General features: G+C 36.4%; 2 protein-coding genes across 2 annotated transcripts in view; one reads left to right on the forward strand and one right to left on the reverse strand.

Moving 5' to 3' along the window:
• Positions 1 to 669: 669 nt before the first annotated feature.
• LOC128251886 (uncharacterized) overlaps positions 670 to 12,840 on the reverse strand; it is a 110,063-nt gene continuing 97,892 nt past the window's right edge. The window contains exon 4 of the mRNA XM_052979134.1: positions 670 to 2,268. Coding sequence (XP_052835094.1) covers positions 2,201 to 2,268 — 68 coding nt within the window. The 3' untranslated portion in view covers positions 670 to 2,200. The remainder of the gene's footprint in view (positions 2,269 to 12,840) is intronic.
• LOC128251881 (uncharacterized) lies at positions 3,977 to 4,872 on the forward strand. Its single transcript, XM_052979123.1, has 3 exons — positions 3,977 to 4,220; positions 4,280 to 4,494; positions 4,549 to 4,872. Exons 1-3 carry the CDS (start codon positions 4,029 to 4,031, stop codon positions 4,757 to 4,759), a joined length of 618 nt encoding a protein of 205 aa, XP_052835083.1. The 5' UTR covers positions 3,977 to 4,028; the 3' UTR covers positions 4,760 to 4,872.

A 12,840-nucleotide genomic window follows, 5' to 3' on the forward strand; every position in this document is an offset into this window, starting at 1 on the left:
CCAGTGGCATAACGAAAAATCCATAAATTTGATAGATGAAAAACGCCGACTCTGCAAAAAGTACTCTCTGCTTCTTCCCTTTTTCGGCCGTCGCCTTTTGTCCGCCTTCTTTTCTCTCTTTTCTTTTTGTCGCTGGAATTGCTGTTATGACATTTTTATGAAAAATTTCAAATTTACGATTGAAATTGGACAACACACAAGCATTTCTCTCCCCCCCTCTCTTTTGCTCTCTATTCCTATCTCTTTCCCTGGAATAGGGCAAATGTGTGCGGAAATAAAGCGTATTTGCAATTTCTTAACTTCTCTACTTATAGAACTTTGCTATCTGACTCTTTAAAACATGCTTGAGTGGGACAGGGATGGTGTGAGTGAAAATCTGCATTAAATGGATTAATAAAATATATTGATTGGCTGTTGGGATCAAGTTGAATATAAATATAATAAAACTCAATTTGCTTACATTAAAAATAAGTTTGGTAAACAAAATATTTGTTTTTATTTCTTTAACTTTTATTTTATATTAAAACTTAGTATTTAATCACCGTACTTTTAACTAAATGATAAAATTCTGATTATATACAATTTCTCAACTGTATTTATTATTTGTTTTACACAAGCTGTGTGTAATGTAATATTACTAAGAGGATTATATATGTTAATATTACAAAAAATGTATACTACAATCCAAACAATGTATATGTATATGGAATTAAATGATTGTTTACCTGAACTGAATTCATACAAAATACATACAGTACTTAACATTATGCTTTAAAAAGATCGATGTTATGTTGATATTTTTAGTTTTCCGTTCTATTAAAAACATATTATTAACAATAATAATTCACAATTTATTCACAATATAGCATAAGGCTAATACATTTACAATTTTTTTTCCCACCAGCTTTAAAGAACTTCAATACATTTTCTTTGGCTTCATTAAGATTATATTTACCATAACAATTTTAAATACATTTTTTTTTGCACCTGCCAGTTTGATGGAATTCTCACCAGGCCATTCAGTCGGTTAATTCTTTTATAATAGTCTTTCGGGTAGTTTTGCTGGTCTTGCTCAAACGTGATTGCCAAATCTTGGGCGATAACAATTGAATAATTGATCAATCAGCGGATTGGATAAACAATCAATTTTTGGCACACTGGCTTGTTAAATCTTTTATTGCCAAGGGTGGGCGGTAGCCGAAAGGGGAGAGGGGCAGAAACAGCGTTAACTGCCGGGCGAGTGCTTTAAAATTAATTGCTCATAAATTCCAAATTAAACATTTTGCCACACTTTGGTTTATGTTTATGGGTCATACGGAGAGTGCGAATGAGTGGCCAGCACTGAGTGCACTCGATCTCACTCGATCACTGGAAGAAATTTACGTGAATTTAGTATATTAGCGAAATTACTTTTTTAAATCTTGAATATTATTGCTCATAGTAATATATTTTTTTGATAATATTTTTTGTCAATTTTTTTAAGGATACAAAATTATTACTAAAAACAATATTTAAAAATTAAATTGTTAAAGGAGCATGTGCATTTAAAAAATTTTACAATATTTTTTGAATTAGTAACGAAAATAGATTGTACGCCTTCGGTTTGGAAGTTAAACGTTAAGATTTAATTTCTAACCACAATGCCGCAACCAACCGCTACTATTTTAAGACAAATTCCTTAAAGAGAAGGGCTATTCATTTTTGAGTGTATGCTGCCCAGATACTCAGCTACTCACAGCGGGCTGTGATTTACTGCCCTTGCCCTGGGGTTATGGGATATGGTATATAAGCTGGGGGCCCATGGCAGGTGGGCCGCCCAACGACCGGAAAAATGTAAAACGCCCATTTTGATAATCAAAACAAATAATAAAACAACTTCACACGTTTGTCTGACACAACTACTGGTGCAACAATAACAAAAACAGCAATAACGAGCGAGCAAGCCCCATTAAACGATAATAATCGTAATAAACATATAAAAATTGAAACTGGGTGAGAGTGAGTGAGCAGTAGAAAATGCAGAAAAACGTAAATAAATAAAAGAAGTGTAATTTTCAACAATAAAACACTATTTTGAGTGCCCGGGGGTAAGAGTCGAGTTTCGGTTGAGTCGAGTTGCGTTGCGTAGCGTTGAGTCGGGTTTTTCTGACTTCGGTGGTGGATATGAATTGCTTGGGATTGCGTGTGATCTTCGGGACCGTTAAACAAAAGCGGAACAAACCATAAAAGAAACAGCTCCGTTGTAATCTCTCGTGCGACAGGTTGAATCTAAAACAAAACAGGCATAAAAAGAAGGGAAACACTTGTAAAACAATAAATATACTGACAAATTAGAACATGAAAGTGAAGATAGTAAAAAATTTTAATAGCCTATTCATTTTCGATTTAATTTTTAAGAACACCACTTCTTGTTTTTTGATAGTTTTATTACCAAATAGTGCTAGACCCAAACAAAAAATACAAAGTTTAGTTTCAATAAGTGTGTCTTGAACCTAAACTAGAGACATTATTAAATTATAAGTATTAGTTCAATAATAATATATAATAATATCTTTATACTTTTTTTTTTCATTACTTTTCCGAAGAGTCTTATACTGTAGTCAAAGGCTTTGTTTTAAGCCACATAAGATTTGTTTTAATACGCTCGTGGTGGTTATTAACTCCTCCAATTGGGAAATTTGTAATACCCAAATGATTTAAATTCAGGTAACAATAGTTTAGTTTCTAGGTTTATTTGTTTTGGCTGTAAGAAAGTTTTATTTTTTCATTTAGTTGAATTAAAGTATTTTAAGTACCCTTAGCATTTTCCGAATAAAACATAGGTGGTATTTTCCTTGGTTCGTTTGCTTAAAGTAGAATTAGTTATGATTCATTTCAATGGATTTATTGAACTACTATGTAGGCTTTAATGCAGTTACATGCTATAATTTGGCCAAAAAATATGGACATACACTACACACTTTTAGCTGCATTTGTGACGCACTCGAAAATCCATTCGTTTTAAAAGCTGGCAGCCAGTTTTCCTTTCATTGGTTCCCTCAACCTCGGAAACTATTGCTGTAGCAAGTGCAATTCGGCGCTGAGTGCGGCTCGTAAAATCCGCTAGAAGACAGGAGTAATTGCCCATAAAAAGACTGTAAAGTATTTCGGCTCAGAGGCGAGTGCAGGAATGAGTAATGAGACCAGAATCAATTGTCACTCGCCATAAAATCAATGGCATTGAGTGAGACTGGCCTCGAGTGAAAAGTGCGGCTCAGTGGCGGTGGAAATAAAAACTCCCTGCACATCAAGTTCGTTCCCTAATTTGATACACTTTTATAGCGTCGGTTTACGGCTTGTTTGCCCGTGGTTTCCCCGCTTTCCCCGCCCCCGATCGCCTGACGAATGAGTTCTTCCAACGATTACTAAATGCCTTCTCACGCAATCATTTTTTAATCCCCGATGCGGTCGGGTTTATGGGTCACCCCGAATCTGGGTCTCCATGTCAACTGCACAGCAGCGATCTCGAGTCACCTCCGAATTACTCAATAAAATTTATACGAGTGCACACCTAATGTCCTCTCGTCTGTCTGGGTGTCTTTCCCTCTACTTTTATTGCATTTTAATTGCACTAATGATACATTGTTTTGTAAATTGCGCATTCAATAATTATTCATGAAATGGCGATTTGTTGGGCTTAAGCCAAAAGGATAATCTTAAGTACTTAAATTTACACTCACCACATACGCAGATGATTTATAATATAGAAAAAGAAATAAATATATATTATTAGTAAAGGCCGTACCTTAATGATTGTAAAAATACGATTTTAGTTACATATTTTCAACTATTATAATAACTCGATAGAATCCAAGTTTAAATATGTTTAACTTTTAGTTTTTCACACAATAATAGTACATTTTAATGAGAACATTTTTTAAGAATAAAGAAAATGGCAAATTCTCGAACTAACTAATTCAAATTTTATTCTTAAAGATCTTGTAGTCACATTACATTTTCTGAATTTGTCATATACAATATAAACACACATGAATAGGTGCAATCCTACTAGAAATGGGGGAACTAAATGCGGCCAAAATGGGAGAAAGTCAAAAAATGGTATCATATGCAAAGGAAACAAGGACGCGGAACTTGCTCCACCCCTTGCAGAAAGCGAAATTCCCTGGGAAGAATCATCGAATCATCAAGAATTTAGCTGGAGGGCTCTTATTATCGTGGCAGTGAGTATATATGAGATGATATTATAGCATTTTGGCACAACCCTATTTATTTATTACAGATCAGCCTGATAATAACTTTGCCATCAGTTTATTTGGGACTATTCTATGATGGTGTCAAATATTCATCCACTAACAATTTTATGACCGTGGTTGGTTCCCTAATTTGCATGTTCATAATGATGTGCTTTGAAACTCGTGTATTTCGGAGGTCCTCGAGCAAGAACATTTTATTGGCACTATTTGCGGCAGCCCACTTGTGTACACACCAATTTTGGTAAGAATGTGTGTATATATCTAAAACTTTGGTTTGTATCCCAATATTTGTTAGCATTTCCCTTCTCCTCAACTTTCAAAAAGTGATCGATGGGCAGTATGAAAAGGGCGATTACGCAATGGCTGCCTTGTGCCTTGGTCAAGATGCTATGAGCCTAAGTCTCTTTGTTATCTCACTGTGTGCGGGCGAAGTTAATGACAATGATGACGATGATTGTAGCTCTAGTGATGATTCTGGTGGGGGTTCAAGCGGTGGCAGTTCATGAGTGCGTTTAACGTAAAACTGCTAACAAAAAAACGAGTTTATCTGACTGCTTAAAGTAACCAAAAATATGAACACAGTATGCAAAAACTGAACACAATATAAAAAATAAACTTTACTCAAAAAATTTTACAAAAATTCTTTATTTTTAATCAATAAGAAAATATGTAGGAACAGCATTTTATGATTGCAATTTAAGCATTTAAGCATAAAACAATTAAATGAATTTTGGAAATAATTAATTGCTTAATTTTTGTAAGCTTTTCCTTAATTTTATATTTGAAGGTGTATTTAGATTTTTTGATAATAAAAGATTGGTTTTCTAATTTCTAAGGTCCAGAAATCGAACTTGATCTAATTTAGGTCTCCCCCAATGTTTTTCTTGCCCGTGGATAACTGAATGAAATTCGACATCCCAATCGCTGCCTTTTCGTCATCGCTCGGAATGACGAGCGTGTTTTATAGGCCTCAACAAGACATTAAAACACACGCATACGCCCTGTTGGTGAGGGGATGGCCATTTTGATACCTGCGGCGGTGGTTTTTCAGTTTTCCCGCTTTCCCTTAGCTGGAAAAAAGCGGAAAAGTGAGCTGCAGGGGGAGGGGGAGCGAATGCGAGTGGGCCTCAGATGGTCTCTCTCGACTCGAAGTTGGGCGATGATGGGCTCGCTGCGAAAGGAGATTTCAATATCATAAAAAATCGTATTAAGAGAATCTCATATTGGGACTCGTAAAGATTTTACGACCGTTTAATGGACTCTTGCAGTAAGCGTGAGTATTTACGCGCTGCTTAAAAGCGGTAAAATATGGCCAAGTGGTGGTGTCGGCCAGCAGAAACGGAGGCGCACGCACCGCGAAGGATGCGTATACGGATACAGATACAAAAATGCAGATGATGCAGATGGAAACCTTCAATTAGAAAAGTCGCTAATGGCCAGTGCACAGTGGCGCCATCTACAAGCCGCCTGCTGAAACGCCCAGTAACCAGTTTACTTCCGCCAAGCAGTGTAAGCAGTGCACATGCGTCCTGACTAATTTTACCGAGGGGGTGGGTCGATCAAGCAGTTCACGCAAAGGATAAGAAAAGGAAAAATTCACCAAAAAAAAAAGAAGGCAAAAGAAGGCATTTGCGCCAGACGAATGAAAGGTCCGATAACGATCGCTATTGCCAATAACAGGGCGTGGCTCATTATTACGGCATTATTGGTCGAGGGTCATGCGAAGGACCTTTCGACCAGCCTATCCTTGAATGGGTGTGGCAATCCCAAAACAGAGTAATGTTGGCTCATCGTATAGAATTTTCAGTTTTGCAAGTCAGTTGCGCAGACGTTTAAATAAAATCGGATCATCGGAAAATGGCTAAAAATATAATTATAGTTTTTCATTAAAAATAAAGCTTAAAAAGCTTTTTAAATGTTATTCCCGCGTTTAATGAAAGTAATCACTAATAAAATATGATATAAATGATAATAAGAAGATGTGAAGATCAAAGAGTCACTTATCAATTTGAAAATACACATTTTTAACTGTCAAACTTATAAAAAAAGGATAGTGGTCATGACTATACCTACACTGGTAAAAGGCAGTAAGCCCAAATATTTTGTACTCAATTTAAATACTTTTCTCTTTGATTTGGATTTTATTGCGGTTTTTAGATATTTTAAATATGTAAATATTACAATTTTTATAATTTCGTATTTAACTATTTTAAGAATTTACTTAGGTATCTAAAAATGATATTTAAATTTAAAACATGTTTAAATAAAATAAAATGCATTTTTATCAAATAGGAGCTATTTTAAATCTAATACTTTCCACGAAAATTGAACTAATATTGAATTGAATTGATATTTTTATATTAAATCAAGCAGTTTAATATACATTGTATATAATATTATTTATCTTATTTATCTTAATAAAAAAAATATTTATATATATTTATTTAATAGTCTGATTTTTTTTTTCCTTTTCATTTCTGTTTATTAGTGTAGTTATTTGGTATCTATACAACAACAACGTATCTCATTTACAAGTAAATATTTGATTCCAATGCTTCAACATTTTGATGGATGTCTGAGCAGGTTTAATGGATAGGAAATTCTCGCAAAGGTGATTGGCAAAGGAAAACAGCAGTGTGTCCTACTAGGTACAGCCATTCTATTAATCACTATTTTCCGTATTCAAACGCAGACAGTGCAATCTATTCGATGCATCTAGTCGAAGGAAATCTCAGCTCATGTCAACGATTTAACTGGGCTCATTGAATGCAATTCGTAGGTGTAGTCACGTAGGCGATCCATAGGCTTTGGGCCCAAACAAATGGTGGAAGTATGGTGACAACGACCCGACGGCTTCATTAGACGCGCACATCCATCAGCCGGCTAGCAAGAGTTATGTGACTGCTGGAAAGGATTTCCTACGATTTCCACCATTCGGATAAATCATATACCCAATCCCTTTTAATGCACGGAGAAAAAAGTCATTGAGCTTTGACAAGGTTTCTCGGCTTGAAATACCAATGCCTTTACACAATAGCTGTGTACTTAACATTTTTAATATGTAGATTTCACGTATCCTGATGATTAAAAGAACAAAAGTATATTATTTAGCTAAGATTAATTGTAATTAAGACTGATTTTCTATCAGGAAACTTGCACATTATTGTCAGTACATTTCTTAAGATCTCACATTCTATAGCATTTTTCTTCGTGCACGCAGACGAATAAATCAGAAAGTCCGAGCAGTGCGCTCGTAAAACGGATTTCGCCGAATGTTTGTTAATTATGGTTTTGCGTAACTCTCGAATTCGTTGGCCCCGGGTCAGAACCACTGTGAGTGATTTGTATTTGGGCTCGTTAAAGTGTCCAACGAAATGAAGTGCTGGCCGATGAGTTTCTTCTCAAATGCGGCGGCACGATCGCCGAGCATCTTTGCCCATTCCCGCAATCTAGTGGATGCATCTCCGGGAAAAGGCACGTTTTCAAAAGTAATTTGCAACAATTTAAAGATTTTTGCGCCAGCTCCGATAGCCGATAGTGGAATTGGCAGAGATTGCTTTGACTGGTAATAGCCTCGTAAAACTGGGTGTGCCCAGGGGCGTTGGGAAAAGGGGGAGTGGCGCTAATTGGGGGGAAATTGAGACTCGGAGAATCGAAAGCGCCGCATCTGGTTGCAAAATGTGAGCCGTTCCCAAAGTTCAGCTGGCGTCTACAGCGGGAACATGAAGTTTTCGAGTAAATGTGCTGGATTAAAATTGAAATAGGCGAGCCATAAAATACGCAACTTTGGACTTGGGAATTCTACATTTCCTAGAATTCCTAATCATAGAGCTCCAGAATAATGGATATTGTACTGACTTAAAATTGCATGAATTTTACTTGATCTGTTGAATTTTTTGTCAAGAAAATAAACGGACATTAGATCAAATTTAAATATTTTCCAAGTTTTATCTTGTATAACAACTTCAAGTTTTTTTAAATGTTGCAATTAAGGTTTAACATTTCATTTTTATGTAGACCTGTGTTGTGAGTTAAAAAAAAATTTAAGAAAAATACTTTGTTAAGATTTTAGTCGAAATTTTGACCTTAAATTGTAAGGTTAATAAATAACTATAAATGTATAATTTTGTTTATTACTTTTTATACCCTATATAACATTTGTCAGGACAAATGATAAATTATGCGGTTTTAGTATAAATGCTAGTTTTTGCCATAAATTATGTTTTTTAGTGTTCATAACCTATACCTAGACATTCGACCAAAATTGGTAGACTATATCCTATGGCTTCCATATATTTGATACATGACGATTTTTCGCGCAGTGTAAAAGATTGATTCTTGAATCATTTAAAATCGTATATGTACAGTGTACACAGATCATGCTAAAAACCGACCGGACAACTATTTTCTATAACTGTCAAAGGAACGATCATATAAAATAAGATTAAGATGTAAGTTTAATTAATATATTGTTTTATTTACTACTTTTTTTATTATTATAATACAAACAAGTTTTTACTCTGTTCTTATACAAAGATTTACATTACAAAGTCATATATCGTCAAGAGAATAATAAAGATAACACTTAATGTAATTAAAGTGATGGAAATTCTCTAACCTTATCAATTAGTTTAATTCGCTGTAAAGTGCGAAGGCAAACGTTCTAAAAACATGCTCCATTACAAGGGGACTAATTGGGCGCATAAATCGAGTTAATTCGGTATAATGTGAGCGTTTAGAGTGAATTGACCACCGCGACGCTAATTGCTGAACTCAATGCGATGTCAATGGTATTTGCATGTTTTGTCTGGGCTCAAATTGATTCCGAATCGATTGAACTAACTGGGCATGCATAATAGGAAGGCGGCACTTGGGGCTTCACTTATGTCGCACTCAGGTGACCTTTGGCCCCGTAACGAGTCTCCGAAGAGCCAGCGACAGATTCACACGAATCAAAAGTGCTTTCTGGGGGTTTGGAATTGGGATTGGTTTTTCGTAAACCGGATCAACCACTTTGGCGGTGCAATGGCGGAGGCAAATGGCCGTGATAAGAGCACCGCCTCTGCACCGCCATCGTTTGGCTTGTCTCAAGACTTTTTGGTTTTCATAAATAGATTAAAATGAGCCTTTGCCAGGCCGAATTCCATTTCATCCCCTTGCCTGCGCACATCTTCCTTTCGCTCCCTGCGCATTTCTCCTGGGTTCACTTTCTTTGTCTGACTCAAAACACAAAATCGAATCAAAACCCGTTTTCACACATGAAAAATATATTTAGAACTGTATTCATGCTTATGTTTTGCATTTCAAGGTTATATTGTTCAACAAAAAATTTATATTATCACTTAACACACCATTGCAAAATTAATTAATAACTCCGAACATTTTTTGACGCAGCTATATTTTGAAAAAAAAATTAAAATATAAATTTTGCACAAACAAAAATTGTTTTAATAAACTTAAATATAAGATAATACAAAAATTACAATTTATGCAATTTAATATTTAATATTTAAAATTCAATAAAAAAAAACTTATTTTAACTCAAAGTACACTTCCAAATAACCAGAGACTTTGACTTAAAATTGTAATATTTAATGCTGCTTCAAATAATGGATACAAATATATATGTTTTAACTTAAGACTTTTAAGAAAGGCCTATTAAAAGTGACTTAAAAGTGAATTTGTGAACTAAAAAATATGTTTTAAACTTGCAAAATTGACATTGTGCTTGAAACTTCGTCTATTTTTTAAGTGCATCCCCCGTTTTGACTCATCCATGCGGTCATCGTGGAGGTCGAACTCTTGACAGCCCTAATGCGTTGTTTTTGTCATTTACTGCCTGGGTCACAGTCATCCGATTATCGATTGACCGACTTATTGCTGGGTTGCCCGAGAAATTTGAGAAATTCAATTGGAGAATTGAATTCCGATGGGTGACAAAGTGCCGAATAAATTATCGAGAGATTAAACATGAAAATGGTAGCATCCCACACAAAAAAATTATTTATCCCTTTAGCATAAACTCCATAAAACCATGGCTTATAACCCCTGGGAACCGCGGACTAGGTTCCCTAATTTCGCCGACTTGCTGGCGAATTTACGTGACGCTGACACTTGCTATCTGGAGCCATAAACTCGGCGGCCTTATCATCGCCGGCAGCCATTAAAAGGGAGTTTTACTGTTGAACTAGCCACGACTTTAAGGCGGACGCACGACAATTATGCGCACAGCCGGACATCGGGGCAGTCCTCCCCTATACACTGGAAAAAAAATTGTTGGAACTATGAGATTTATAAAGCTGTTTTGTGCGAAAAACAGATTTATTTGTTTGATAGAAATATTTTAAAATATGTTCTTACGAACTTGTTATGTCAGTCAGGCAAACATAGTCCACACAAACAAATTAATTATAACACATTAGGGTAATCCTTCATTTACTTTTCGACAAGCCCCAAGCTAACAATTCTTGATAGCTCTCTAAAAATTAAAACAAAATCATATGAACATTTTGTATAACTCCTATATATTTTTAAACATTTTTTAAATTTAAAAAAAAATACTTTCCTTTACTATTTCATTTGTGAAACGTCAGTTCTATAAATAATAAAGCGTCACTTAAATGTTACTAAAACAGTTAAAGCGTTCTACTTAAAGTTTGTTGGCTCACTATAACTAAAAATTTGTTTCCAAATTTATTGCAAATTTGTACTATTGAAATAGGCACTTCTAAATAATATTTCTTGATTTTTATTTTTTCCTAAGTGATTCTTCTTGGACATTGTCCAATGCCCGCCAGGCGGAACAGTAAATTTATGTGGGCCGCGACTTGGCCATTTGGATGGAGTCTGGCTCCCAGTACAATTATGCTGCGGATTATCTTGGCGAAAATAAATTGGCCAGCGGTGGCGGCGAAACAAAGACTGCCACTGGGCAATGGCACCTCCGTTTTGGACGACACATCGCGTGCCACACATCGAGACGTGATTACGCCCCGCCAGCAATTCGGTTGGCCACATTATGCAAAAGCAGGTGGAGGGGGCGCATCGCTTAACTCACCTGAACGGCCGTTCAGCATACTTTACAGGTGCTTTGCGGAGCGATTGAGACGTCTCACATAGGCGGTGGAGAGCTCTCATGACTCGGAGACAAGCAAAAAGATTTTACAAGAAATATAGCTAAACTTAAGTTGAATTTCAAAATTAAAGTGTACTTGACTATGTTTTGACAAAAACAGACATTGCAATTTGGTTTTTAATAGTCAGTGTTATAAATTTTAATAGTCAGTGTTATAAAACTATCTTACAAACATTAAACTTGAAGACGGGAATACATTCAGCAAAGGCTGAAGAGAAGAAGTCTAGGTCACCAAAAACTGTTTGATTTATGGCAAATGCAAATGAAATGGTTTCAATCTTCGCTATGAATGGTTATTTAAAGCCATGTTTGTGCTTCGCCATGTCAGCATATTTATATTGTGGTGGCATTGAATGTTCTTTAGATATGCTCAGATTTATTTCGTTTTATAAGCACATGGGGTTTTTTTCAACGCATTGATGCATATCTAAAGGATATCTGCGACTTGGCTTCTGCGCTTTGGAATTATATTTTATTCAGACAACAATTGCGAGGAATTGCGTGTTTTCACTCTCGGTTTCCAGTTATTCCCGACCCATAAATCACAATCAAAAGGAGCAGAACCACGAAACGTGTGTACGCCTTTCGTGGCCGAGGGAGTGAAGGTATCCAGATGGACTTCCGAGTCCTTTTTCCACGGCTGAAGGGTTAAACTGTCCAATTGCGAAAGGGGCCATAAAATGCCGGATTTTTGTTTCGGGAACCCCTCGAGTAGTGGCAATAAAATGGCAAACAAAAGTCGCAGGGCTGACCAGTTCTCGAAACCCCTTGCCCAGGATATGGTAAAAATATGGAAGCGGCCGGCTCGGCAGAATGTCACACCATGTTGTCGCGTTTTACGACCGCCGCTCACCTTTTGTTTGTCGAGTTTATGGCCGCCAGACCTCCGTCTTTCTCCGCATCCTTCTAGGCCCAAGACCGCCATTTAACCGCTTCACTTTCGTTGACAAACCGACTCGGCCCGAAGCTGAGAACCTGGCAAACAGAACCTTTGGAACCCAGTTGACAGTTTTTTTAATTTATCAATTCGGCAAAGTATCGTTTTTTATAATTTTAAAGCAAGAGCGAGACGAGAACTTGTTTGCCTTGGCGACAGCCATTAACCGGTTGCATTTTTGGCAAAAGATTATTAATAGACTTGACCTTCAAGGACGCTGGCTGCGTAAAAAACTGCATCCGGAGAAAGGATATTCTCTGGAAAAGGCTAACAGGTAGACCGCCCGACAGCTGTCCGTAAAAAAACACAAACGCTCGTCTAATTACGCAACTCAAGGACTTTAAGACGCGGCAGGACTTGTACTGTCCAAAACGCAGCCCGTGCAAATCGCATAACCCTAAACGCAACCCGGTAAAGGACGCGTCGGTGTCCTTGAATCGGAATTCGAAAGGTGAAATATCCTTCGCTTTAAAATAATGTTAAGATAACGCAAAAATGCTTTATAGTTTTGTAAA

Source organism: Drosophila gunungcola, chromosome 3R, assembly GCF_025200985.1.
Source record: "Drosophila gunungcola strain Sukarami chromosome 3R, Dgunungcola_SK_2, whole genome shotgun sequence".
In the NCBI taxonomy this organism is placed as follows: Eukaryota; Metazoa; Arthropoda; class Insecta; order Diptera; family Drosophilidae; genus Drosophila; species Drosophila gunungcola.